The sequence below is a fragment of the Papaver somniferum genome, chromosome 7, assembly GCF_003573695.1.
Source record: "Papaver somniferum cultivar HN1 chromosome 7, ASM357369v1, whole genome shotgun sequence".
In the NCBI taxonomy this organism is placed as follows: Eukaryota; Viridiplantae; Streptophyta; class Magnoliopsida; order Ranunculales; family Papaveraceae; genus Papaver; species Papaver somniferum.
Window position 1 is genome coordinate 9,465,275 of NC_039364.1, and position 26,058 is coordinate 9,491,332.

The 26,058-nt window shown below is 34.9% G+C and overlaps 1 protein-coding gene across 1 annotated transcript; it reads right to left on the reverse strand.

Moving 5' to 3' along the window:
• Window positions 1–11,307: 11,307 nt before the first annotated feature.
• On the reverse strand, window positions 11,308–20,033 carry LOC113294045 (F-box/kelch-repeat protein At3g06240-like). The gene is made up of 8 exons (XM_026542471.1): window positions 19,927–20,033; window positions 18,316–19,284; window positions 13,249–13,339; window positions 13,030–13,205; window positions 12,433–12,567; window positions 11,989–12,040; window positions 11,535–11,633; window positions 11,308–11,366 (listed from the first exon to the last, which is right to left on the reverse strand). The coding sequence occupies exons 2-8, from the start codon at window positions 19,261–19,263 to the stop codon at window positions 11,308–11,310; spliced, it is 1,560 nt and encodes a 519-aa protein (XP_026398256.1). The 5' UTR covers window positions 19,264–19,284; window positions 19,927–20,033.
• Between the last annotated feature and the right edge of the window lie 6,025 nt (window positions 20,034–26,058).

A 26,058-nucleotide genomic window follows, 5' to 3' on the forward strand; every position in this document is an offset into this window, starting at 1 on the left:
GATCTGGCTCGACACCTCCAACTTGAGGGGGGGTGTTAGAGAAAATATATTCTTGTTACTCATGTTTCCTTAGTCTATTAGGTTTCCCAGTTTACTAGGTCTTTCCTAAACTTAGTATTACGTAAATATAGTTCTTTCCTAGAATATCTCTATTTGTTGTAACCTATTTTGTTGTAACTTCACTATATATATCAATAAGAATAAACAAGATATTCACAGTTGTGAAAACCATAAACACTGTCTTCTGGATATAAATCCAATACATGTTCCACCCAATCTCAATCTAAGTCAAATTCTTATGTTTATTTTTCTAAGTTTCTTCTATAATCACTTTGATTACCAACAAACAAGTAAAATCAAAGCAAAAAACTAACGAAAACTCATTTATACCTTCACATAGCTCTAATCTTCTTTCACATGTTCCCGAAACCCGAATCACAGAAAACGTATTTCTTTTTCATGGCAAAAAAACAGAAACCCTAGATCCATTATGATAAAACTAAAAATTCTAACTCCTGAAAAACAACTTTCTTATGTTATCTGCCAAAGACGAAAACAAAAATATCTTTTATTTCGGCAACTAGGCAAGCACCCTAAAAAACAACAATAACTTATAAACCTTAAATCATACCTGAACTTGATGAATATTTTTGTTTGATAATCTAGAATACACAGTAAGGGTTTTCGTAACTTTGGGGTTTTCACATCTTTGGTTCAAAACATCAGCACCCTTGACGTCGGAGGAGAGAATAGCCAAAGAATATCAACAGACAACAGCGCTCAACACGCAAACCCATTTGTTATCTTTTCTTGGATTTACAAGTCATCGATTAAAAATAAAATAAATAACAATACTAATATAATAAGAATCCAGCGAGGCAGCTGAGTTTGCAGCTGACTAAGACAAAGCCAATCGTATTTTAACTGAAAAGTGTAGACCTTATTGGTATTATAGTAAATACTTATCAACATTTGCCTATAATAGTCTGAAAGTCCTATATTTGTATATTAATTTATTTGTATGATATTTTTAGAAGAAATTTTCAAAACGTACCTATTTTAAATAATTAAAACAACTTACTTCTACTACTCTCAGAGCGCATACACTATTTCATCCAATGTTCATGAAATATATTTGTGAATTTGTTTGGGTTGCCATTCAAAATCTAATTTCAAATCCACCAGAAATTTGCTACATTGGGAATTGTTTTGCAAGACTTGTGGAACTTAATTGAAGAGCGTCGGGAATGACGGATACACGAAGTTGAATCCAGTTTTGCATAATATGATGCCTTGATTTGTAAATTACATGTAAACAAAAACTGCCATTGGAATTATTGTTACCACAAAACTTAATTAGAAAATTAGATAGTGAAAACTATCACCACACCCATTTTATAGTTTTTTCCCATCCTCAAACCCACGGGCGTGAAACCTCAGGCGCGCACCCATTATTTGGGTGAAAATTTCTCGTACACCCTTAATTTATGAAATTAGGTTCTATCGCATTTTTTTTTCTCCTTTAAACCCCATTTTCCTTCTGTTAGAGAAAGAGAGGCGAGATATTCAAAGAGTTGAAGAGGGGATCAATAAATTACAAGAGGGTTGGCAGCAGAAGCAAATTATAACAATGGAGTTCTTGTAAAATCCAGGTTTTGTTTTTTTCTGATGCCGATTCAATTAATGGATTCCGGTGGCTGCTGTCAAAATTGTTAGAGTGAATTCAAGAAGGACGGGAAGGTTATGTATTTGCTGGACATGGAATTGAAGACGAGATGGAATCAGAAATAGTGTATCAATTTATTTTGGATTCGGTAGAAAATTGATGTGTTGCCATTAATTTTGCAATAAAACAGGGTGATGCTGAGATTCAAAGGTGAACTGAATCTAATATTATTAAATGTCTAATTTGAAGAGATGAACACGTATCAGTGGTATGTACTCTGTCTTTCCCCTTTTTGTTCACTTGCTGCCTCTCTTTAATTTTTAAGGTTTTTAGTTATGTGCTTGTTTTGTTACTGAAGAAACTATGTCATGGAGTAGTTGCTGCTTGGTCTTTCGTCACTAGGTTAATGTAAAACAAACTGAAGAAATGGTGGCACCATGGGAACTATGAATGTTGGTTCATTGACATCATGTCAAAGGAAAACCTTAAAATTGCTTAACCTCCAGAGACATTATTAGGTAATCAACCGATGTGTGGGTACTGGCATTTGATCGTTGCAAATACAATGGCGGTGTTCATCACTAGCTAATGCCTGCATAATGTTTGTAACCACTAACCAGTATCTTTATTGTTATCAAAATGTGATTTGACAATTTTGAATCAACAATTTAGAGGCTACTATCTTAGTTAGTTTGTGCACAACTGACCATTGTCACGGAAAGTACATATGCCTTTCGGGCTAGTTAAAAATGCGTGAGGGTTCTGTTTGGTCTTCTCATCCGAAGCTTTAGCTTTCTTTTCTTCTTGTTTTTAATTACCATCTCTCATGAACAAACTGAAGAACTTATACTATTAACGTAATTGTAAGATTTTTTTCGTTGTTCATTTTCCTTTTTCTCCACCATTTTCTGTTTTTAAAATGTTTACATAACTACACGTGTAGTTGTCAAAATGGATGCATTATTGATTGTGCAGTTATGAAAATGGTTGCATAACCTGTTATGCATATATAAAAGTTGTTGCATAACTTGTTATGCAGTTCGGAAAATGGTGGCATAACACGTTATGCAACAACTCTTTTGTTAGTATTGAAACCAACAAAAAAAAGACTGCATAGCTTGACATGTACCTACAATAATATCAGGTGAAAATGAATGCATAAAGCATTATACAATCACTTTTTTGTAAGCACTGAAATAAAAAAAATTTGATGCATAACTTGATATGCATCAAAAAATATGGCTGCATAATGCATTATGCATCAACTTTTTCTGTTAGCACTGAAATTAACCAAAACAATGGATGCATAACTGGTTATGTAGTCGAGAAAATTATTGCATAATCCGTTATGCATATTTTTTTTTTCGTGATGTTATTTTTTTAGGCGTATATATCGTTTTAGTGGTTACATAACTAAATTTGTAAATGCATGAACCAAAATATAGTTGCATAACGTTTTATGCGTCTTTTGTTGTGTCTGCATAATGTGTTATGCATTTTTTTTTGGTGGCTGCATAATGATTATGTATCAAGTTTTCGAAATTTTGCCTAGAATGAAGATCACCTCAGGTTTTTTTGTGAAAAACAAAAATCTGATATTGTTGTTTGTACTCGTTGTGTAGCTCTCTTTAAAAGATTTCCAACGATATAAAATTTACAAAATTCTAAGGCGCGGTTTTTTAGATATGTTATATCCAAGTTACGTTGTCAATTATACCCCTAAAAAATTAGGACGCATAACCCATTATGCAAACATTTTTCAAAATTTCGTATAATTATGGGTGTCATAGAAACTAAAATTAATCTTGGACTTGCTAATAAGAATATTATTATTTTGGATTCTTAGCCTAATTTCCCCAATTAGATATCATGACATGACCAACTTGTGCAGGCCCATACAGATCAAACTACCACAACCATGTTTACATACAATAAAGTATCTATCATAACAGAAAACATAAGACCTACAATTTAATGGAAAAAATTTAATTAAGTCAAACGGTCAACGATTCGTGATTTGGCAATTATACGGTACAACACATAGCGTGTATAATCCGATTTATACGTGATTTGACAGTTATACGGTACAATATACTGTGTATATAATCTGATTTATTAATGGGACTTCGATATGAAATAATCCGAGTTCGGCATAAAAAATTCGGTTTACACGTATAATAAATTAGTAAGTTCTTATAATCTTAAGACATTAATTTTTGTATATGTATGGATTCTAATATGGAAACATAACTGTTTAACAGAAATATTAAAGGTAATAAATGAATTTTATAAGTTAATATTTTTATATAGGAAGAATATTCATTAGTAAACAATAATAATCGCGTACAAACATCGGGGTTAGAATCATACGCGAATTATAGGCGTGAAAATATAGTAGGCGAATTATTAACAAGGGTTCTGAGTAGGCGTGAAAATAAAGCAAGAGAGGGAGAATGAGGGTGATAATCAAAAGATAATTTTATCTCCATAATTCAACAAAACAAAGAACTTCACAACTCTAAATTGTTCTCTTACATCCAGTTTTAAGGATAACCATTATTAGCATCAGTCCACACAGAGGAATTTTCAAAATGTCCCAACACTTTTGCTGCCATTCTATGCCTCATTTCATGGCAAATTTCTTTTTCATTACTCATTTTAATAGGTTTGCCCTTTAAATACCTTTTCATAAATAAACATATAAATAAACATGTAAATAGGAGGCTGTCAGGGTCACGGTTCCTTGTCGACATGAAATTCGCTGCAAGGTTTCAATAAACCATGTTAGTTCAGTAGATAAACAGGAAGCTATTTTTCACTTTTGTCATTCTAATGAATGTACATAGTGCTAGAGCAGTGTAGATACGATAAAATTTGGAAATTTTGATATTTTGGAAAGAGAGTAGCTAAACAAAATAGAAAAAATGAATACCTAAATATACTCAATGACATACAAATTGAAGAAGAATGATATTTTTGACAAGAGCGATAGTATGTTTTAATGCATGCACTTTTCTTATTGTATTGAATACGTATACTCTAATTAGCGTGTTTTGTTTTCTGGTAAGCATCAAACTTAATTTTGTCTTTTAATCGTTATGGAACAGCTTGGACGATCTAGCTCCAATATTAAAGTTTATCTACAATCTAAATTTTACAATAAAACTTTAAAACTGGAACATTGCCGTGATATCAGAAAAAGGAAAAGACTCTGCATATTATTTACAAAAAATTTGCAGAGCTCTTGAATGTATTCAAGACAGAATACTACCAAGTACCAATCCGTCCATCCTCTATACTAGTGAACCTTCCAGCAACAAGGTTGTTAAAAATAGACCAAAATACATTACTAGAATAATTTAGAGCCAGGGACAGACAGATACTTTTTTTTTCATGAAACAACTATTAATTAATTAAGATTAATATATATTGTCAATAAAATAATCAAAATAATACTTACTTTTGAGAGGATATACCATAATAGGATATACCATAATGCTGCTGACCCAAACAAGATGACTGTGGTTCCACCAGGTTTCCATGCAAACCCAGAATTCCATCGATAATCCATCTGTGTTCTCTATACTACATAATACAAATCAACCATTAAAAAAGAAATTGACAGAAAGAAACACAAAAACATAGAAATGCTAACTCATGCAGTATCTTCAAATATAAGCAGTCCTTAATTTCAAAAAAAATCAAACTACAAAACATTTATAAGAGAGAGAGAGAACCAGCAGCAGCATGCAGCAAAGAACGCAGAAGAAGGAATCCTGGGACACTAGAAATGGTGATCACTGGTTTCCTAAGGCAAGCAAGATAAAGCCTGTTGCTGTATTTATCGACTTTTAATCAAACAAATACTGGATAAAGTGTAAAAGACGACACGTGATAGAGAAGGGAAAAGGAAGCTTCATAAGTTCAAGACTTAAAGGCAACAAGCGCTGTGTACTTGTATTTAAAAAGTCTGTGTGGTTAATAATGGTGTTTGCATTTACAGATGATCATGCCACCATCTGTTGATCACGTGGAAAGGAAGCAAACGCTTCGCACGGTAAATTAGAATACTTCGACACATGTTATACAAGACTTCGACAGATGTAATACAAGAAAATTAAATACGGAGAGGAATTATCGATCAAAAAGATTGAGAGGAAGAAGTTACAAGTGAAATAAAAAAAAATAAAAAATTGAAGAGAATAAACATTACTGTATATAAAGGATGATATGAGACCTGTTTTCTTCTTCAGCAAACACTTGGTAAGTTGAGACCAAAAGAAGGTCTGTGAACAACGCTTAAAAGTATTACAATAGACTTCTGATTTATCTTGGCTTTTGTTATCTTGTGCACCCATACACAAGATAACAACCAATCATTGGTATCGGAAATGATAAATACCAATAAATAAACATAAGAGATTGTTTCTTTTGCATTGGAGAGAGCAAATAATCATTGGTTAGAACATTTTTAGCGGTCGCAGTTGCTCGTGATTGGAATTACATCAAATGGATGTTTACTATGCTTTTCTACATGGGGATCTTGATGAAGAAGTATATATGAAACTTCCTCCAGGTTATTCGACTAGTTCTCCTGGTAAAGTGTGTCGACTCCATAAATCTCTATATGGTCTTCGTCAAGCTTCTCGTAATTGGTTTGCTAAGCTTGCAGGTGCTCTTAAGACTTTTGGGTTTGTACATTCTTATGCTGATTATTCTCTATTTACCCTACGACGAGGAGAGAATTCTATTAATGTACTTGTCTATGTGGATGATTTAATTATTGTTGGGAACAATTCCGCTGCTATTACTGCTTCTAAAGCATATTTAAGCCGTTTTTTTCATATGAAAGCTTTGGGAAATCTCAAGTATTTTCTTGGCGTTGAAATGTCTCGAGGAGCTGATGGACTATTTTTATCTCAACGAAAATACACATTGGATATTCTGTCTGAGACTGGACTTCTTGGAGCCAAACCAGCTACTTCACCCATCGATCAACATCATCGTTTGGCTCTTGATGATGGACCTTTGTATTCTGATTCATCTCAGTACCGTCGGTTGATTGGACGCTTGATTTATTTGACCATTACGCGTCCTGAATTGTGCTACTCGGTGCATGTATTGGCTCAATTTATGCAGACTCCTCGAGTGTCTCATTGGGAAGCTACTCTCCGAGTTCTTTTTTATCTTAAGGGACATCCTGGTCAAGAGATTGTTTTACGCAAGGATAATGCTCTTCAACTTACTGCTTATTGTGACTCTGATTGGGACTCTTGCCCTCTTAGTCGTCGTTCGCTTACTGGTTACTTTATTTTTTTGGGAGGCTCACCTATATCTTGGAAGACAAAGAAGCAACACACCGTATCTCGTTCTTCTGCTGAGGAAGAGTACCATTCCATGGCTCATACTTGTAGAGAGCTCACGTGGCTAAAAGCATTATTAAAATCTCTAGGTGTGTTTCACTCTCAGCGTATGCGCCTTTACTGTGATAGTCAATCTGCACTTCATATTGCCGTTAATCCTGTTTTTCATGAACGCACCAAACATATTGAGATTGATTGTCATTATGTACGCGATCAAGTTCAATTCGGCACTATTGTCACTTCTCATGTTCGCACAACCGCTCAGCTTGCAGACATTTTCACTAAAGCTCTTGGATGTCCTCAGTTTGAGATGTTTCTTCGCAAATTGGGCATTCGTGATCTCCATGCTCCAACTTGAGGGGGAGTATTAGGAGATATGCATATTTGTACATACATCCTATATATGGTTAGGAGATATGTTAGGAAAGATAATATTTTTGGTGTAAATTCATTTTTGTATTTTCTCTCTATTTAGTCTTAGAGAAACATATTGTAATCTCAAGCTTTTGATAATACAAAATCTTCATCTTCTCTACCTTGTCGTTTCAATATTTGTTGTTTGGTTTGCACGCGCCCTTTGCAGTTGGAAGTGTATCAATTTATACTAACGGCTGCCGCAATGGGAGTGCAAATAATAATTGGGATGTGGAGTCGATGTGCTATGGTTGCGGTAGTGGGAGCCGACGAGTACTGATTTGATTCAAGACTGTTGCTAGAGGCTGGGTTTTGTATATAATGAACATGAATAAAGATATATCTAAAGGCAATAGGAATATATTTGGAATCTCCTCCATGCAGCCATACTTTTAAGTCTTTGGATTGCTGGTATTTTCTTGGGCGATTATGTTTTAATTTGCATACTTTGAACCATCTTAAGTTGTAGTCGTTTTTATCAATGTTTATAGCATGTCATCAACATTACATTTCCCATCTCCTCTTTTCTGTTTTGGTGGTTGTACTATGTTTTTTGATCAATCTATTGCTTTCTTTACTGATCAACGTGAAGATAAAAAAAAATATAGACACATTAGATGGAGGAATAAGGATTCATATCTTATAAACATTAGGGCACACGAGCAACATATTTGACCGAGTCTTAATTTTATTTACAATTCCATGTAATTACTAAAGATAAAATTTACTTCTTTGGGATGATAAATGATCCAATTTTCTTATGTTTATTCGCTAATATATAATATAGTTATGTGAGAATGGCTTTTTCCTTTGTCCTTGCTGAATGGGCACTCGGATATCATAGCTATCAACCGTAAATTGCGGCCAAGGTAGCTTAATGTGCTCAAATTTGTGATTGTTTAATGTACTTTATATTGTATATCATAGATGAACTTCAGATGCGTCTCAATTTTTCTTTGGGCTCTTACTGTCTGCCACGTGTATGATTTATTTACTCTTTTTCATTTAATAGGAATATGTTTTGTCGCAGGACCACTGTTTGTAAGCAATCTTGCATCTTCGGGGATCATTCAGAGGTACATACTGTATATGGAAAGGCATAATGCATATTAATCTATCATCTTCGTCTAGCCATTGCTTCTATAATATCCAGTATGTATGCCCTAAAATGGTATTTGTGGGTGTTTTGGCCAACCCCGTATGGGTGTTATGTTGTTAAGTTGGATTTGTGAGACAAGTTTTACTGTGTAGAGGCATCTGTTTAATGATCTCAAAATGCAAATTTCGGCATGCCAAGATATACTTTCCAAGTAAAAATCGAGTGCATCATCAAAATTTACTTTAAGAAATTAAGTTTCAGTTGATATTAATTTTGTACATTTCACTTACATATTTAATGCCTTGGAAAAAAGATAAAATCAAATAGCTTAATTAAGAAAGCTATAACAGCTGAGGAAGCAGGTGCTAAGGTCAGTCCAGGTCTTTCAACCCAAGTAAAGTTGATGACCCAAACCTGATCGTTTAGCAGTGGCACTAATTTCCCCAAGGAACTAAAGTACTCCTAAGTGGCAACCTTTCTGAAGTTACTTATGCAGCTACTACTGAGAACCAATGTCAAAAAGGAATGTAGGTATAATTTATTACAATGCCCTGTTTATAACATTTGTTCTTAATATTTTCCAATTCGATAAACAGGTGCAGTTATGGTTTGCAATTATAATCTGAAGAAGCAAGCATAACCTTTGGCTTCCCATTGAGTTATGGAACATTTTGACCTTACAAGTAGACACACTCAAAAGGTACTGCTTGAATGATTGTACCAAATATGCTTTAACAATCTTGAGACACCCTACAAAGAAAAAGCCAGTGCATCTTTACACTACTAAGCGCTAAGTAAATTGATGAATGGGATATTAATCTTGATTCAGTCTGACTTTTGTTGAGTTTCGAATCATGTCAAACCCCAAACTGATTTAATATTCCACTCGAGGGTTTGTTTAGCTAAAAATTGATCTAAATGGAATAGAGGAAAGTATTCTCAATTGTAACCCATTACTTTTAAATAATTTGATCCCGTGCAATGCACGGGTAAGACACTAGTAATATATAAATAAAATATGTATATATGCGTCCGCGTCCTATTTTTTGAGAATTTTTTAGTGTCTGTGTCTGGATCGTGTCCTATCCGCGTCTACGCTTTCGCGTCTGTGCAACCCAGTCAGATGGGTCCTCATCGGCCATCAAGAGATAAGAGGAAATTAAAAAGTTACCTGGGAGATTTTTATTCAAAAGTTCCATATTTTAGATTTGACAATGCACAAGCTGGCAATATTGCTCTGTTAACTACATTGTCTTTGGAAAGGAAGTGCTAGCTAACCTTCACAGGGTGCATGCATCTAGTGGTGAAAGTAAATCCTGCTCCGACTCCCATCTATGGTGTGTCAAAAAACAACAAAACTGTTCTCGGTATTTGGCTTCCAATTAATTGAGTGAGAAGTAATCACAAAATTCGTCAATTAATCCAATAATGATAATTTTTGGGTGAAAAAAACATGTAAAATTTGATACTGTTTAAATGGACGAGAATGGAGTAATAGGCAGGATGCGTCCAGTTTTATCCTCGCTATTTTCTAAGTTTAAGCAATGATGAATCCAGAATTATCCTTGCTATTTTTATGGTGTCCATTTCGTCCGTACTAATTTTTTTACTTGTCTATTAGAATCATGTTTTAAAAATATTTGGAAAATTGACCTAATTTCCGAGAAGTAATTTATTGGGAGGAATTGGCACCAGTATATCCAGTCTATATTAGCCTGGACAAGCAATCTATTGCGATAAATTCACCAAGGGGAAATTAGGCTAAGACCCCATCCATGAGTTATCCATAATATGAGCCCCTTAATTAAAAGAAGTTTAAATCTAGGCCCGGAATTATTAAAAGACATCCATACTCTTTTATATATTGTCACGCCCATAATTAAATAAAATTTAAATTTAGGTCCAAAATTATTAAAATATAGTCAATCACCTCCGACCACCAACCACCGTCAAACCACCATCTCCGACCACCACCACCAACAACCACCACCGTCAAACCACCTCCGACCACCACCGCCACCCCCACTAACCACAACCACCACCAACAACCACCTCCGACGACCACCAACCGCCGCCGCCGGCCACCACCACCAACCACCGCCTCCTACCAATAATATATGGATGTGTAATCTGAAGTTACACATGCAACGAGCATGTGTGTCCAGAAGTTACACATGGGTATGGCATGAAAGGGTTACACATGCGTATGACATGTATAAGCAGAAGTTACACATGCATATGACATGTGTATCCAGAGATTACACATCCATATGGCATGTGTAATGAGAAGTTACACATCAAAAAAATAGACATAAAAAATACATGTATTACACTGTAAGATTTATTTATAATAATTTCTTAGCATGTGTAACTAAAAGTTACACACGCATCTGTCTAGTTCAATTGGGAGTTACATATGCATCTAAAAGTAAAATACAAAGAATTTCATCTAGTACACATAAAACTGCATGTGTAATTTGGAGTTACACATGCATATGAAATGTGTAATATGGAGTTACACATACATATGAAAATGTGTAATCAACAGTTAAACATGTCATATCAGGTGTGGTGGTTGTGGTAGGCAGTCCAGTAGCTGCAACGGTTCTACAATATATCACCAGCCATCACTCTCTAAACACCATCACCTGCACATCCTACCACATCCACCACATGTGTATCTTCCCAGCACCAGTACAACCAACCAGCTGCAAACTAAGAACCACAAGTACCTTCTATTGCACTTTCCTGTCCTAAACATGCATCTAAACCAGCGACTCCAACTGCATCTTCACTTCACCAGGACCACTATGAGCACCTGTAACTGCACATCATATCTAACAGAAATGTGCACACCTTCAACAACATTTATCATACCAGCTACAACTACCACCATGGCTCGTATCATCGATCATTCTCTACCAGCATCCTTCCTGTCAAATCCACTGCAACAGAAACACACATTGGCAACCTTGTACGTGTTTATCCTAACATGCATCTAGGCTGCTGGCCACCACCACTGCCTTCTCATCCTCCTCCAAAACCTGCACCCCCACCACTACAAATAAGCCACCAGCTTTTATGAAGTCATCTGCAATATGAAGAATAACAACAAACAATCATATTTTATGAGATTCAAAGAACATCATACAAAACAATGCATAATCACTTTCAAATGCATGTGACTTGTATAAGTAGGAGATACACATGCATATGCATATCCCATAAAACTAGCATGTGTAACTATAAGTTACACATCTAATTAGCATGTCTAACTAGTAGATACACATCCATTTAGCTTGTGTACCTAAAAGTTACACATTTAATTAACATGTGTAATTACTAATTACACATCCATAGTCTACCAATGCTAGTTTCACATTAGACTAACAAATGCCTAAGCATACATTTTCAACTATAAAAAGCAAAGGATCATCACTGCTCACCTTGACAGTAGCCAACATCTTTATTTATCCAGGCATAAACTGCTATAATATCCTGAAATAAGAGATCAAATAGAAACTATTTAATGTTATAAGCATGGTGATGTTATACTCAAACATTAGAAGGATGATCTGTTGGTCTTACCAGTACCAAAACTGATGGAAAATACAAAGTTGAATGCCAAGGATGAATATAGCACATAAAATTCTTGTGTGTTGATATTAAGATATCGAACTAGTTCCTTCCAGACAAGTTCCATGTGGCACTAGATAAAATCTTTAGGTAGGAAACTATCAAATTCTAAAAATTATAGGTCCATGAAACTTAATCTTCAAACTATGGAACTCTCCGACATGTATGATACACATTTTACCAAAATATACAGAAAACCAAATAATTTAGACAGTAATCCATTACCCAACGGCCATATCACCAGCATTACTGACATTTGAATCATGTAAACTTTTCATCTCATCACCGACAATCTCAACTTTCTTCCCCTGGTCAGAATCAACACAATTTTCATTTCTCAGCTTTCCTTCATAGAAAGATTTCTGACTACCGATAATTTTTCTTTTCCCCTGTTAAACGACAATGTATAATGACTGGATATATATAACTACTGGAAAAATTGATAAACTTGTTGAAAAATGACCTTCTGGATACATCAGAATGTCTATTAGGAAACATCTATAAGATTTAATGAAACTAAGAGATAAATAGTCTTGTCTTATCCAAAATAAGGAAAAATAAACCCACAAAACAAATATATTCCACAAAACTAAGAGATAATTTCCTACCTAAATTTGATATTCCACAAAACTAAGAGATAGTTTCCTACCTAAACCCACAAAACAAAGTGAACCCACAAAACTAAGAGATAATTTTTCTTTTCCCCTTGTGTAATTAGCAAATACTAATTCTAATCAATATTAATAGCTAATTTACTTGATTTCAATTAGTGTATCATGTGTAAATTAGAATGTGTAACTATGAGCTACACATTCATTTAGCATTTGTAACTTGAAGCTACACATCCATACCGTGTAACTTGCAGCTACACATGCATCTAAATTGTGTAACTCAGAGTTACACATGCTAATTTCTAGAGTCTGACTTAATAATAAACATGCCACCTTCTTCGTATCTTCAATTAGTGCATCCAAAGCATTGAAGTCTGATGAGTTGGACGTGACTATGCTCCACAGTCGCTCTTCTACTATAGAAATTTTTGAAACGTTAGACATGAAAAAATCATTAACCTGTAGCATCCTCACTGCAATCATTAAATGTAAGATTTCCAGGCTTAATGTAATAAACAACAACTTGAGAATCCTTAAGAACTGAAACATACTAAAAAGAAATAGATGCAATTTAGTTATCATTTAATGGATTCTACAAGAACAAAAATACAAGTTCACATCAGTTCAAGTTAGGCCAGAAAATAAAAGTTGATCAAATTGCAAACGAGTTGAAAGGTAATGCATATTTAGGTACACAAATTTCAAATCCGAACTTAGATTTCTAATTGAGATTAAAGGTAGAGAGATTCTCGGTTCAGATTTCAGAAAAAAGATCTTACATATATTTGGTAGAATTTATCCTAAATTTTGAGTTCAAAACAGGGATAAAGATTAGATGAACCCAAATCTGAACTCTGATTGCAAATCGGATCATAATTTTGAACTGAATAACAATTTTAGGTTTTATAAATCGATTCCATTTTTCAGAAATCTAAAATTGAGTAAGAGAAGTTAACAACTGTGATCGAATTAAAGCAAAAAAGAGAGGTTAGACTTATCTTTCAGTTCCATTTCATTACAAATTCTTCAGATTCATTAATCGATGATGATTCTCATCAACTCTTTCCATCAAATCTCCAGAAATCTTCAACGATACACGAATTAGAGTGAGATTATAACAGATCCAATGATTATGAGTTCAAATAAGAGACTCGAACCGAAATCAAACTTTCAAATGTAAAAATTCAAATCGAAGAATTAAATTTACTTATTGAATTGAAATATTAAAGATGATGAAACTTATCTGTTCAATTAAACTTTCGAGGTGAATCTTTAGATTTATTTGCTGATTCTCGACCTTTTCCATTTTTTCCATTGAATCTTCAATAACAAGTGACGTTGATGTTAAAATTAGGTTTTGAGATCTTCAGATCAACCGATCTTTGTTTCGTAGATCTCAGAACTACGTTTTGAGATAATCTTTCCGCAAAAAAATTCCATTAGAAACTGTATTTCTCTGTGTGTTTCACTAGCAGAGAGAGAAAGTGAAATTAAAAATGAAAAATAAAATGAAACTGAAATTACAGAGGAATAGAAGGAGAAGATGTAATCTGTCTTTGTTGTTGCAGTTGAAGATTTCGATGAAAACGACGAAAAATGAATCTCAGAAACCCTAGAAACTATTTTTCTATAGCAGAGAGAGATAAAGATAAGAGAGAGAAAGAAAATATAAAAATGAAAATATACTTTGATATTCCTCTTGTATATATATACTATAGGGTAGTGTTGTCATTATTAAAATTCGTAATAATTAATTATGGGCCAGATCACAAGAAAATTTGATATTTTGGGCCTACCAATATCATTTTCTGAAAGTATGGAGTTGACAATGTATGATCCATTTAATGGGTATTCTATATGTTGAACCCATATAGTAGGGTTGTTCTAGTATTTTCACTTGTGAAAACTATAGAGAGACCCATTCTCCCAAACTTTTCTACTATGAAACCCACGCTCAGAAAAACACAGGCGCGCACCCATTTTCTGGAAGAATATTATTCTCAAACCCATAATTTCTGAAATTATGTTTCGGTCTTTTTTTTTGTTCTTCTTCTTCTTATTCTTCTTCTTCTCAGATTCGTATCTCCCTACAACTTTCTTTCCTATCTATCGACGGAGTCCAAAATCTCGATTGAGATTAGAAATTGCAGCAACCAAGTTGGGTCCGTTTGTCAACTGGATTGGGTGTATTCAAGGGTTCGTTTGTGATTCGAATCATCTACAGTTGAGGTAATGTTTGAGAGGAAGAAGTTAGGGTTTGATCTGTTGATGTAATTGATTATGAATGAAGTTTTAGAAGATCAGATAAGGAATTTGGTGAAGTTGCAAAAATGAAATCAACAAAGAAATGGGGATCTGGGACTAATTGATTAAAAGGGTTTTGGTGGTTGTGTTCGAAGAATCGGGAGCTCGAGATGATGTAGAAGTTTGGGTTGTATTTTAACTCAAGAGAGCCAGGAAAGAAGAATTTCTTACATCCCCTCTTTTCTCTGTCCAAGAGATGTTGTTGTTGTGGTTGATTGTGACAGTAATTGATGATGAATGAGTCTAGTTTATAATTCCTGGAAGAAGTGGAGTTATTGGGCTGTGTTGAATGTGAAATTACAGGAATTGGAGAGCTGAAGGAGATGGTTTCTCAACATACAACAACACCATCAGGTAGCGTATATCAACTGTTCGACAGAAAAGCTGAACCACTATCTTATTACCACCTAGTTCGCAGCTGTTACAATGGTTGCTGCTATGGGCATTGTTGATTATCTGGGTCGTGCAAGACGAGGAGAAGAAATAAATGCTGTTGCAGATGCTTGTGTGGGTGTTGTGTGTTGTTGCCGTGGGTTTGAAACCAGAAAGATATCGAAGGATACATGTTGTCTATGGTGAGGGTTTGGTACAGTTCTGGCAGCGAGAAAAGAAGGAAGAAAAGGGTGCAGAGTGATTCGCAAATTTGGTTAGTGCTGTGGAAGATTTGGTCAAGGCTAAACAACAAGAACATAACCAGTTGCAGCTGCTTGACCGCACCGTTTCCTTGCTAGTTTGATGTGCGTTTTGTGGGATGAGTACAAGGGTTGTTTGCAGCGGATGTGGCGTTAATTAGAAGCCAGTAGGGTGAGCTAACTTGGGTACCAATTTGTTTCAGCATCGGATAGAGTTTGTTATGACTGCATAATATGTCAAGATCAGATTTGGTTTATAGTCTGTTGGGTGTTGTTTTCAGTTGTTATGCAGTTATGGAAATGGATGCATAACCTGTTATCCATCTACAAAATTTGTTGCATAACTTGTTATGCAGTCCAGAAAACGGTTGCATAGCACGTTATGCATCAACTTTTTCGTCACTATTGAAACCAACAAAAACAAAGACTGCACAACTTGTCATGCACCTACAATAATATCTTCATAACATGTTATGCAGTCCTGAAAATTGATGCATAACCTGTTATGCATCCGAAAATATGGCTGCATAATGCATTATGCATCGAGAAATTTGTTGCACAATCTTTTATGCATCGAGAAAATAGATGCGTAACCTGTTATGCATCCGAAAATATGTTTGCATAATGCATTATGCATCAATTTTTTATGTACGCACTAAAATCAACCAAAACAATGGCTACATAACTTGTTATAGATGCATAACTTTGTTATGCAGATGCATAATTTGTTATGCAGTCGAGAAAATGGTTGCATAATTCGTTATGCGTCTGCAGAATGTGTTATGCATCTTTTTTGGTGGCTGCATAATAGTTATGTAGTCAGTTTTCGAAATTTTGTCTAAAATGATGATCACCTCCGATTTTTTCGTGAAAAACAAAAATTTAATATTGTTATTTGTACTCGTTGGGTAGCTCTCTTAAAAAGATTTCCAACGATATAAAATTTGTAAAATTCCAAGGCGCGGATTTTTAGATATGTTATATCCAAGTTGCGTTGCCAATTATACCCCTGATGCATAACCCGTCATGCGGATGCATAATCCGTAATGCATACATTTTTAATAATTTCATATAATTATGGGTGTCACGGTACCTAAAATTAATTATGGACCTGAGAATGAGAATATTTTTTTTTTGGGTGTCCCCCTAATTTCCCCTTTTCACTTCTTAAGAAACATCCATATCCATCCTTTTATTTGATTTTCGTAATTCTTAGATCATGAAATTTCTTTTTTCTTAGAAAACTTTTATCCATCTTAATATTGCCTTGCAGGCAAAAACTTATTTAGCAATTTCATCATATATAATGTCAAAAAAAATTGACATCCCTTGGCTACATTCGAGTACAGGAGGTTGGCGAGAGTTTATAAGATTGGTGTGAAGGCATATGACCATATTCACATTCCAACCATGGACTACTCAACGCCCAGTTTATGAAACAAATACTACCATAGAACTTCGTGGATAAATAATAACTACAAACTGATGCATATTTGAGCATGCATCAATTCAAGGCATTGCAGTAACTTTGTAAAAGGCCATGGTTAATGATCACTTGAAACAATAGAAGCTGCTAAACCATACTATTCTAATCTCATAAGAAATTGACTGCGGTTGGTCATATCTGAGTACAAAAGCATGAAAATGAAGGCTCATCTACTGTATCTCTGTATAGAGCCAGTAATTCAAAGCATCAGGCATGAACTAAACAGAAAAGAATCAACTAAGCATTGTCCAAACATACCAATAGGCGACATGAATCCTAGACCATATACAATGATATGGGGTCTTAGGATGATATGAATGGAAAGCTTACAACGAAAGTAAAAAACAGTCGGACAGAATCACAGAAACCTGCAAAAGAACAAGAGTAACAATTTTTAACAGCAATATAGCTGCCGCTCAAGCTCAATAGCTGCTCCTGAATATTCGCAACAATACCAACCATAGCCTATGTTGTAAAAGTCGCCTCGCCCAGCGCCTAGCGCCTAAGATTTAGAAAATTCAGAAGTAGGCTTTATTTTTGCGCCTTGGGCGCCTTTTACAACATAGACCATAGCACCCATTGGTATTCACAGCCATCTTCCATGATACATTTAACCAACCAAACAAGCAATATTACAGTCTAATGAAACATAGTTCAACAAAAATTAACTTTGAGATCTACAATACTGATGTTCATAACATAAACGTCACCATGTTCACATTCCAACCATTTGCTACTCAATCAACCTTTTCTAATGTACCAAATGAAATAACTAAGAATAGAAAAGAAAAAAAAATGCAACAAACATATTCTAACTAAAAGAACCCTCCAGTTGATAGTTTGATTATCATCTAATGACAGACTATCCACTAGGACACAAACAAATATACCATAAAAACAAAGTGCATATACATAAGACTTACATTTTCTTACTTTACTTCTTAATAATGGAGATCTTCTTCTTCATCACCATCACCTGCACTAGCACCATCGACGTCGTCATCATAGTTGCTGAAGCAATAATGGTAATCATCATTGACGTCGTCGTTTGTTTGAGTTTGCAAAGCGTTCTTTTCCGAGATAAGTTTGAGTATTGAGTGAAACCTGACTTTCCCCAAAGACAGAAATGTGTAAACAGCCATTCTTCAAACCTTCATGGACCTTGACAATACTAGTTGTATCGTGTTTTGGATCGTACAAAATAATATGAAAACCAGTATCCATGTCTAATCCTAACAGAAAATTTCCATCCTTCACACACTGCAACGGCATCAAATTCTTAACCAACCCACCAAAATGTTTTTGCAGGTCAATGTTGAATAGCTTGGTCCATGATTTTTCAGATCCATCCTGGTTCATCTCCCACACATCCGCACCAACCTTAGGATCAAAACCAAGCAAGCAAAGAGATCCTCCTAATACACACAAACTTGTTTCAGCATTTTCATTGAACAGGTCAGGCAGTTTCAGATGGTCAAACTGCTCACTCTCGATATCAAAAGAAAGAATAACTTCCGAGTCTTCAGATGGTAAAGTCATAGACTCCATATCTGCTATCCAATGAAGAGCTCCGTTAACAGGCATCCGAGCCATATCAGGTATCTTCCTATGAGCAAGATTATCCAGATGGAGTTCCTCAGCTGCTTTCCATCTGTTCTTTTTTAATGAATACACCATAACCTCAAATTCACCTTCAAAATTCCCAATAGCTACCACTCTAAAATCTTTCGCCCGAGAATTATAACCAATTCCATACTCTACATAGTCCAAACATTGTTCCGTTTCTTCAAATTTTGGAAATGGTACTTTCTTACCCTCGTTAGTTGTTGGATTCCAAAGGATAAGAACATGAGAGTAAAATTCATCAACATGCCTCAAGAGAACCAAACCATTACAGCAACCAAAAAACTCAATTCCATCATGGTACATATGGTAAGATTTAACAGGGTGTTTCACACGGCGAACATCAGTACATGTAGATGAGGATAGATCATAACTTAAGGTATAAACATCATTGCGATTATGAAGCACGAGACCAATATTTTCATCCATTTTAGACACTTGTTCAACAACCTACAAAAATCAAATAAAATATCACAATCTTTGACATACACTGTACAATTACACAATGTAAACAGGATTATCACTCATTGGGCTTGATCAAAGAAGCAAACATACTGAGCTAATCTTACAATACATAGAGGAAACATAAGAACCATGAACAATACATTGATTCATCCTTGTCAATCTTTCTACTAATTATTGACAATCAAAACAAAACAAATTGAGCGAACCTTGCAATACATTAAGAAAACAGGAGAAACAAAAAGAACCCATGATTTATAAGTTAGGTTTCTTTGATTTCAATCAAAATGACGATCATAAATGAAAACTACCACATGGTTTTTCAGTTCTTAGTTCACTTGTTCACACACCTCAATCATGAAAAATACCAAATGAAATGTCACTATACACAATTGTAAGCAGTATTATACTGCTCATTTTTGACAATCGAACATCAAATTGAGCTAATCTTACAATACACTGAGATAAATAAAAAGAACCCATGATTTATTATGTTGGTTTGCTTTGATTGCAATCAATAAAATCAAAAAGAAGATCATATAAGAAAATTAATTTTTTTGTTATCAAAAAGGAAAAGAAAAATCAAAACAAAGATAAAGCACATTGGAAGAGGCTAGTGAGAGATAGTACCCGCAAGAATGGAGGTGTTCAGAGTATGAATCCCTGATATCTGGATTCTGGAGAAGAGTTTGGAATGGTGGACAAAAACCTGCTTTAGGGTTTTATGAAACATTGAGAGCGTGTGTCGTGGGGGGCAGAGAAGTGGGCAAGTGGAGAGGATTGAGAAGTTAAAGGTGGTGGACTCGTGGATGAGACTCTGTTGAAAGACTTTGACTAAACTTTACACGCGTATACATGTGGTTGCATTTTACGGGGGTTAACCTTGATAGAGCAAAGTAGGATAGCCAAGGCAGGGAAACTGGAAGGCACAGAAGTTACATTTTCTCTGCATCCCGTAGACATGGTCAAATTTGAAGTTTGAGCACCGTATTGCTTGTTTTAGCGTGGGTATCGAATAAAATTAAAAAATTTAAATTGGACTGTACACAGAATTACAAGGTGAGAGTATTTTTTTATGAACTAAAGTTACTAACCCATAATAAATCTAGTTAAATTAGGGCCTATACCAATTAATTGGTGTCTATAGCTAGATGATAAAAAAAATCATTAAAAATCACCTACACATCACCCCTTATCAAAATAATTACCTAACTACTTATTTTACCCCTGAATAATTAGTACTAATTAATCGTATTAGGGGTTAATTCTGTTTTGGATGTGAGATTAACTGATGTTAGAGAGTTCAAACATCAAACATTTTGATTTTTATCGTAAACAGTACTCAGAATCGGTTTACGTTCATTCACTTGTAAACCGACTAAGGATTGGTGTTTTTAAATTAACAGAGGACATCTATAATCGGTTTGACATGTCTATAATCCGATTTTGGAAATCGGGTTTTACTTATGACACATATAAATCGATTGTTTCCTTTCATTACCAATTTTCATTCATTCTATTATTATTGTAGGATGCATTTAGCACATGCATCAAGTCTTTAAACCCCTAGGCGACCCTAGTGGACGGGTTATAGTCTCGTGAGGGTTTACATAGAGGTCTACCCACAAAACCTATACAAAAACTTCTAAAGCCATCAATCTTCCTCCTCTGAAGACGATACAACATCCAAGTAGTCCGGGTTATCCTCCGGGATTCTTTCTGCCAAGAAGTGATAGCTTGCATCGAATGCGATTGGTTCTCCCTTTTCCCCCAAATAGCGCGCTTTCACGACTTTGTGCTACAAAAAAACAAAAAACACTTACATTTGTTAGTGGTGTTTTATTGGAAGATAAAACAACATGGGTTACGTAAAAAACACAAAATTACTTACAAATTCTGCAATGGACAAGGTGAAGGGACAAGTGTTAAAAATTCGAGGTTGGAGAGCTAAAAAAGCAAGTATCGCATTTTCGATGACTAGGTGCGTATCATGGACTTGTTGGACACTTCTTGCATTAGGATTCCCATACTCTTGCCTAAATGTGTTGTGTACCCTAGCCCAAAAGGTTGTGGAATCCTCCCTTTCGGAGGATTGACGTCTAAGTCGATTTTCCGCATATCATGCTTTGGTGATTGCCAAATCTTCCACGGAGTCAAACGATGTCATTTCTTGTATGTATATGTATGAAACCAGTAGTTGTGGAGTATATGGAGTGAGGGGGAATAAAATGATCAATTTTGGGACAAATGGGGTCCAGGGGTGAGGTCTCTATTTATAGAGAAAGACCCTAGCGACTATTTTTTTTGAAAAACGTGAAATAATTTGTTATTATCGGTCTTTTAAAAGATCTGTAAAACCCGATTGTGGTGATATGCCACAAGCAATTGGTTGTTCCTGCGACCAACGTAAAACGATTAAAGACATGTTAAATTTGAATTTTCACCGACACCAATCGGTTCATATATTTTCACATGTGATCCGATTCTAGCTATCTTGAAAAACATCCAGGAAATTTGCTTGCACAATCGGTTTATTTTGACATATCGAGTAGACCGATTGTTGGCATGTGAGGCTAGAATCAATTTGAACATTAAGTGTATTAAGTTCAACACAAAGATCATCCAAAATACAAATATCAACCACACAAAGATCATCCAAAATATAAACATCAACCATCCCAAAAGACTTAAAACAACCACAAGTCTTATAAAATTAAAGTTTTAATGTTTAAAAGTTAAACTTAAAAACTTAAGGAGCACCAGGAGCATTTGCAGCAGCAACAGCATCAGGAGCAGCACCACCACCAGCAGCACAAGCATCAGGAGCAGCTGCAGCACCACAAGCAGCAACATCATCAAGAGCAGCAACTTCTGCATCGTCCATGGCGATCCCTCTCAGCTGAAATAATGTTTCTCCTCATCTTAACGAACCGCATGACCTCAACAAGCTTTTCCAGTGCAAGCATATTAATCAATGCGAGGGCTTGTTCAAGATGAGTCTCATCTCCGAAAGTAAATTTATATAGTCTTCTCTCTGGCACTCTTTGTGGTTTCCTCAGAACATCCTCCAAGGTTACCTCTCGATTGTAAAATTCTAGGTGTGTGAAGTCCATTCTACACAAAAAACAAAAGATCAAGTAAGAATCGGTACATATAGAAACGTAAGTAATCCGATTCTGAAGAGACTACAACAATCGGATTATGTGGTACATGTATAAAACCCCATTGTGGAAAGGAAAACGAAAAGACTATAGTAATCGGATTATACATATTACATGTATAAACCGATTCTGGTGATGTATTTTCATATTTCATTTCTACCCCAGAATCCAGTTATGCTAATCATCATGTAAATCGATTACTGTGCATGCTCTTCATGGACGAAAACAAAACCCAGAATCGGTTTATTCGATAGGTCAATAAAAACCGATTCTGGTTGTAATCAGAATTTTGATTTTCCAAAATTGAAGATTTAAACATGTAAATCAACAAGATATGAAGAATCATAGATTGGGTTATTGGAGATTTATCTTTTTCTTGTGTGCATCGAAGATTCGTCGGAGAAGAAAATGAAAATTAGGATTTTGAGAATTTGGAAAGATTAGGATGGAAATAGAAAAAAAAATTAGGTTTAGGTTTTTTTTGTTTTTGGATTTACTGAAAATAAAAAGATTAGAATTTATATGAGAGAGTTTTAGGAATTAATGTGGGGGTAAACTAGTGTTTTTAAAAGTTTGGGTGCCTATAGTAATTTGGTGGTGTGGGAAGTAAAATTTGATAAACAACAATTAAGTGGTATAGGCCCTAATTTTACCAGGAAAATAAATACTCAATCTCTTTCCTTGTCATTTACTCAAGAAATTGATAACAGTGCAGTATTGGTATTAGAGAGGCCGTAGGTGTAGGAAATTAAAGACATTAGTTGATAGAAATGACTGGCTAGATCTTTCCTAGCATAATGACACTCTTCGTGGAACAAAAAGAAAATAGGTTATTTTTATATACCCCTAGAAATAGTAATGGTACCCTTTATCTACGTACCCATCAAACTTATCTACCTACCCATCAAAACTGTATACCCCCGCATATGGAAAAAGAGAAACAAAAATTTATGAAAGAGCGAAAAAAAAATGTTATCTTCTTCTTCTGTCCTCTCTTCACAGATCTGGACTGAAAATCTCAGAAACTAAAAAACCCTAGTTAATTTTTCAAACTCCTGTGTTATCCCATAAACCCTAGCTTCTACTTTCCATTTTGATTTACCCATAATATACTTATTCCATTTTGATTTATCCATTATCTTCTTCTTCTATCCAAAATCGAACTACACAAACCCGTCGTCTCTCTCCTTCTCTTCTTCCGCTTGTCTCCGTCTCCCTTTGGAAGTCCGGATCACAACAAAAGGAAACATCTTCTTATTCTTCTTGCTAAGAAGAACTTCAAGACTTTTGAATAAATATCCAATCTATTAAAACCTAGCCAATCAATCAACCACAAACCAGTTTGCAATCTAATTCAATAGATTTTAATCCGTAGAAGTTTAAAATTCCTGTTTTTCTTTTTCTTAGAGATAAAGGGGTTTTGCACTTTTTTTAAGCATGAGTTTTGCAAGTTTTGTAACAATTGAAGGTATGGAAGAGCAATTGCAGAAATGGGTCTTTATTTGTTTTAGTTTTAAATGAACCAAAACGTAGAAGATGATCATGAAACACTAAAAGAACAAACGAAAAGAAACTAAGAAAGAGTTGTATTCTCACGGTAGTCTAGGAGGGGGTAGATGAATAAAGAAATTCAATATTTTTATTAAATATTTTACTAACCCAAATTTAACTAATTTTTCAACTAACAAGGGGTATCAATAGTGTTTTTAAGGGGTTTATAAAAAAACACCCAAAAAGAAAGCGTATCTAAACCCATGTATCGAGAGTGAGAAATATGTGTTTCGTAGAACAAAAAAAAAAAAGAAAAATGAATAGATTAGTACTATAAAGGCTCATCAGAACCTTATCCAATCTATTACTGATCATGATTTTCTTGATTTGTCTCTCAAGCTTTCATATCATTAATTAATTAATTAGTATATTTCCAGTAGTAGAAATTAAGGCAGAAATGATAGATCGAGGCAAGAAAACAGAAAAAAAAAACTGAATAGGCAAGAAAACGCAGATGGTCCCAATGCTGATGGATGAGCTCTTCAAATTTCTCCATGCGTTTAGATAGCTTTAATCGTCCAATTCTACGCGAAATACTTGATTTTGAAATGAATGAAAAATTATTTCTGCTAAAAGTCTTCAGGAGTTGATCCTGCTCACTACGATGCAGATGGAATTACTTCTACAATGAACATTATAATTATACCATAAATGATGGGGAGTCGGGATGTGCCTGAAAGAAGGGTTTGCAATGGATTCCAGTTATGGAGAAGGTTCGGAGAGACTACCCCTGAGATGGAGTTTGTATTTCGTGAGGGAGGAAATACCATAATGCTATTGAAAGATTTACGAGAGTTCCTTCATTCCTCCACCGGAGTCCCATACAAACCATTAAAACTCCATATAAAAGCACCCATTTGTATTCTCTTCTACCAGATCCAAATCAACCATTATGACTCCAACTAAAAGCACCTGTCTGTATTCTCTTCTCCCTGATCCAAATCAACCATTAACTTAGAAAAAACTAAGAGAAACAAAATACGAAACCTTCAAAGCTAAATAAAAATACAAATTACGACAGAAGCAAAGTATATATGGTAAGAGGTAAGACATTACTTTTCTTCTTCTTCAGTCAAACACCTGAGCGTAAGAGATTAAACGTGTTCAAGATAGATAAAAGAACAGAAACAGCACTAAGAATGATTACTAGAACATCTTAATTGTTGAACATGATCGATAAAAAAAAAGTTGTTGAATATGAAAGTATTTTTTTTTAAATCCCCGAAGATCATAAACTAGAAAATTTTAAATGTTCCAAGGACTAATTGTTTTGCCCTTGAAGGTTCAAGGAGTAATCCTTATGCTCTTGCTTTGTCTTATAACTAGCAAGCACAGAGCCACTACCTCACTTGTCTTGTCAAACTGCAAATAGTAGCTAGCTAGGTCTCATAGTTTCACTAGTAGTCAAACAAATGTCACATATGTGCTTGTCGTGTGCTTATTAAACAATGGCGTGCAAGACTCCCTGTATTGTCTTGTCAACTGTTATCGAAAATCTAAGAACGGTAGTCAGAAACCATGTTAATCTCATAAGAAATTGGCATTCCTTGGTCACAGTTGAGTAATAGAGCTTCAAAATGAAAGGCTAATTTGCTGCTTCAAACATCATTATAATAGAGCCAAGCATGAACTAAATCAAATGATTCTGAAAGAAGAAGAATTATATCTTCAAAAAGTAAACAGAAAAAGGAAATAAATTTATCAACTAAGCATGTGTGCCAAAAAAAAAAAAGCTAAGCTTTATTTTGGTGCAATGCAAAATGTGGACACCTTGAGTGAAAAACCCAGTTGGGTAAATTCTGGCTAGATGCATATTGCTGAGCAAAGAAAGTGTCAAAAACACATGACGACGCCACACGATAGCCACTAGGGTGTCCTCTGCAATTTGTGTATTAATTTCAAGCAGCAATAGCATTGCAACCGACTTTTTGCAGGTGTTCTTATCCATCGTGGTGTGGCCGGCCGGAAATTACTTAACAGCGGTTTTAACATGTTATAGATTCACCATGGACCGAAAAGTAAGTAAACCATGTTATTATAATCTCACAAG

Bases quoted from the DNA above. Each gene is read 5' to 3' on its own strand.
- LOC113294045 (XM_026542471.1), bottom strand. From the start codon at position 19,263: ATGGATGAAAATATTGGTCTCGTGCTTCATAATCGCAATGATGTTTAT. The intron at 12,568-13,029 runs GTATGGATGTGT...GTCGTTTAACAG, and splicing joins GTGTAGCTGCAAGTTACACG to GGGAAAAGAAAAATTATCGG. The intron at 11,367-11,534 runs GTTAGGATAAAC...TATGATGTGCAG, and splicing joins GGCCAGCAGCCTAGATGCAT to TTACAGGTGCTCATAGTGGT.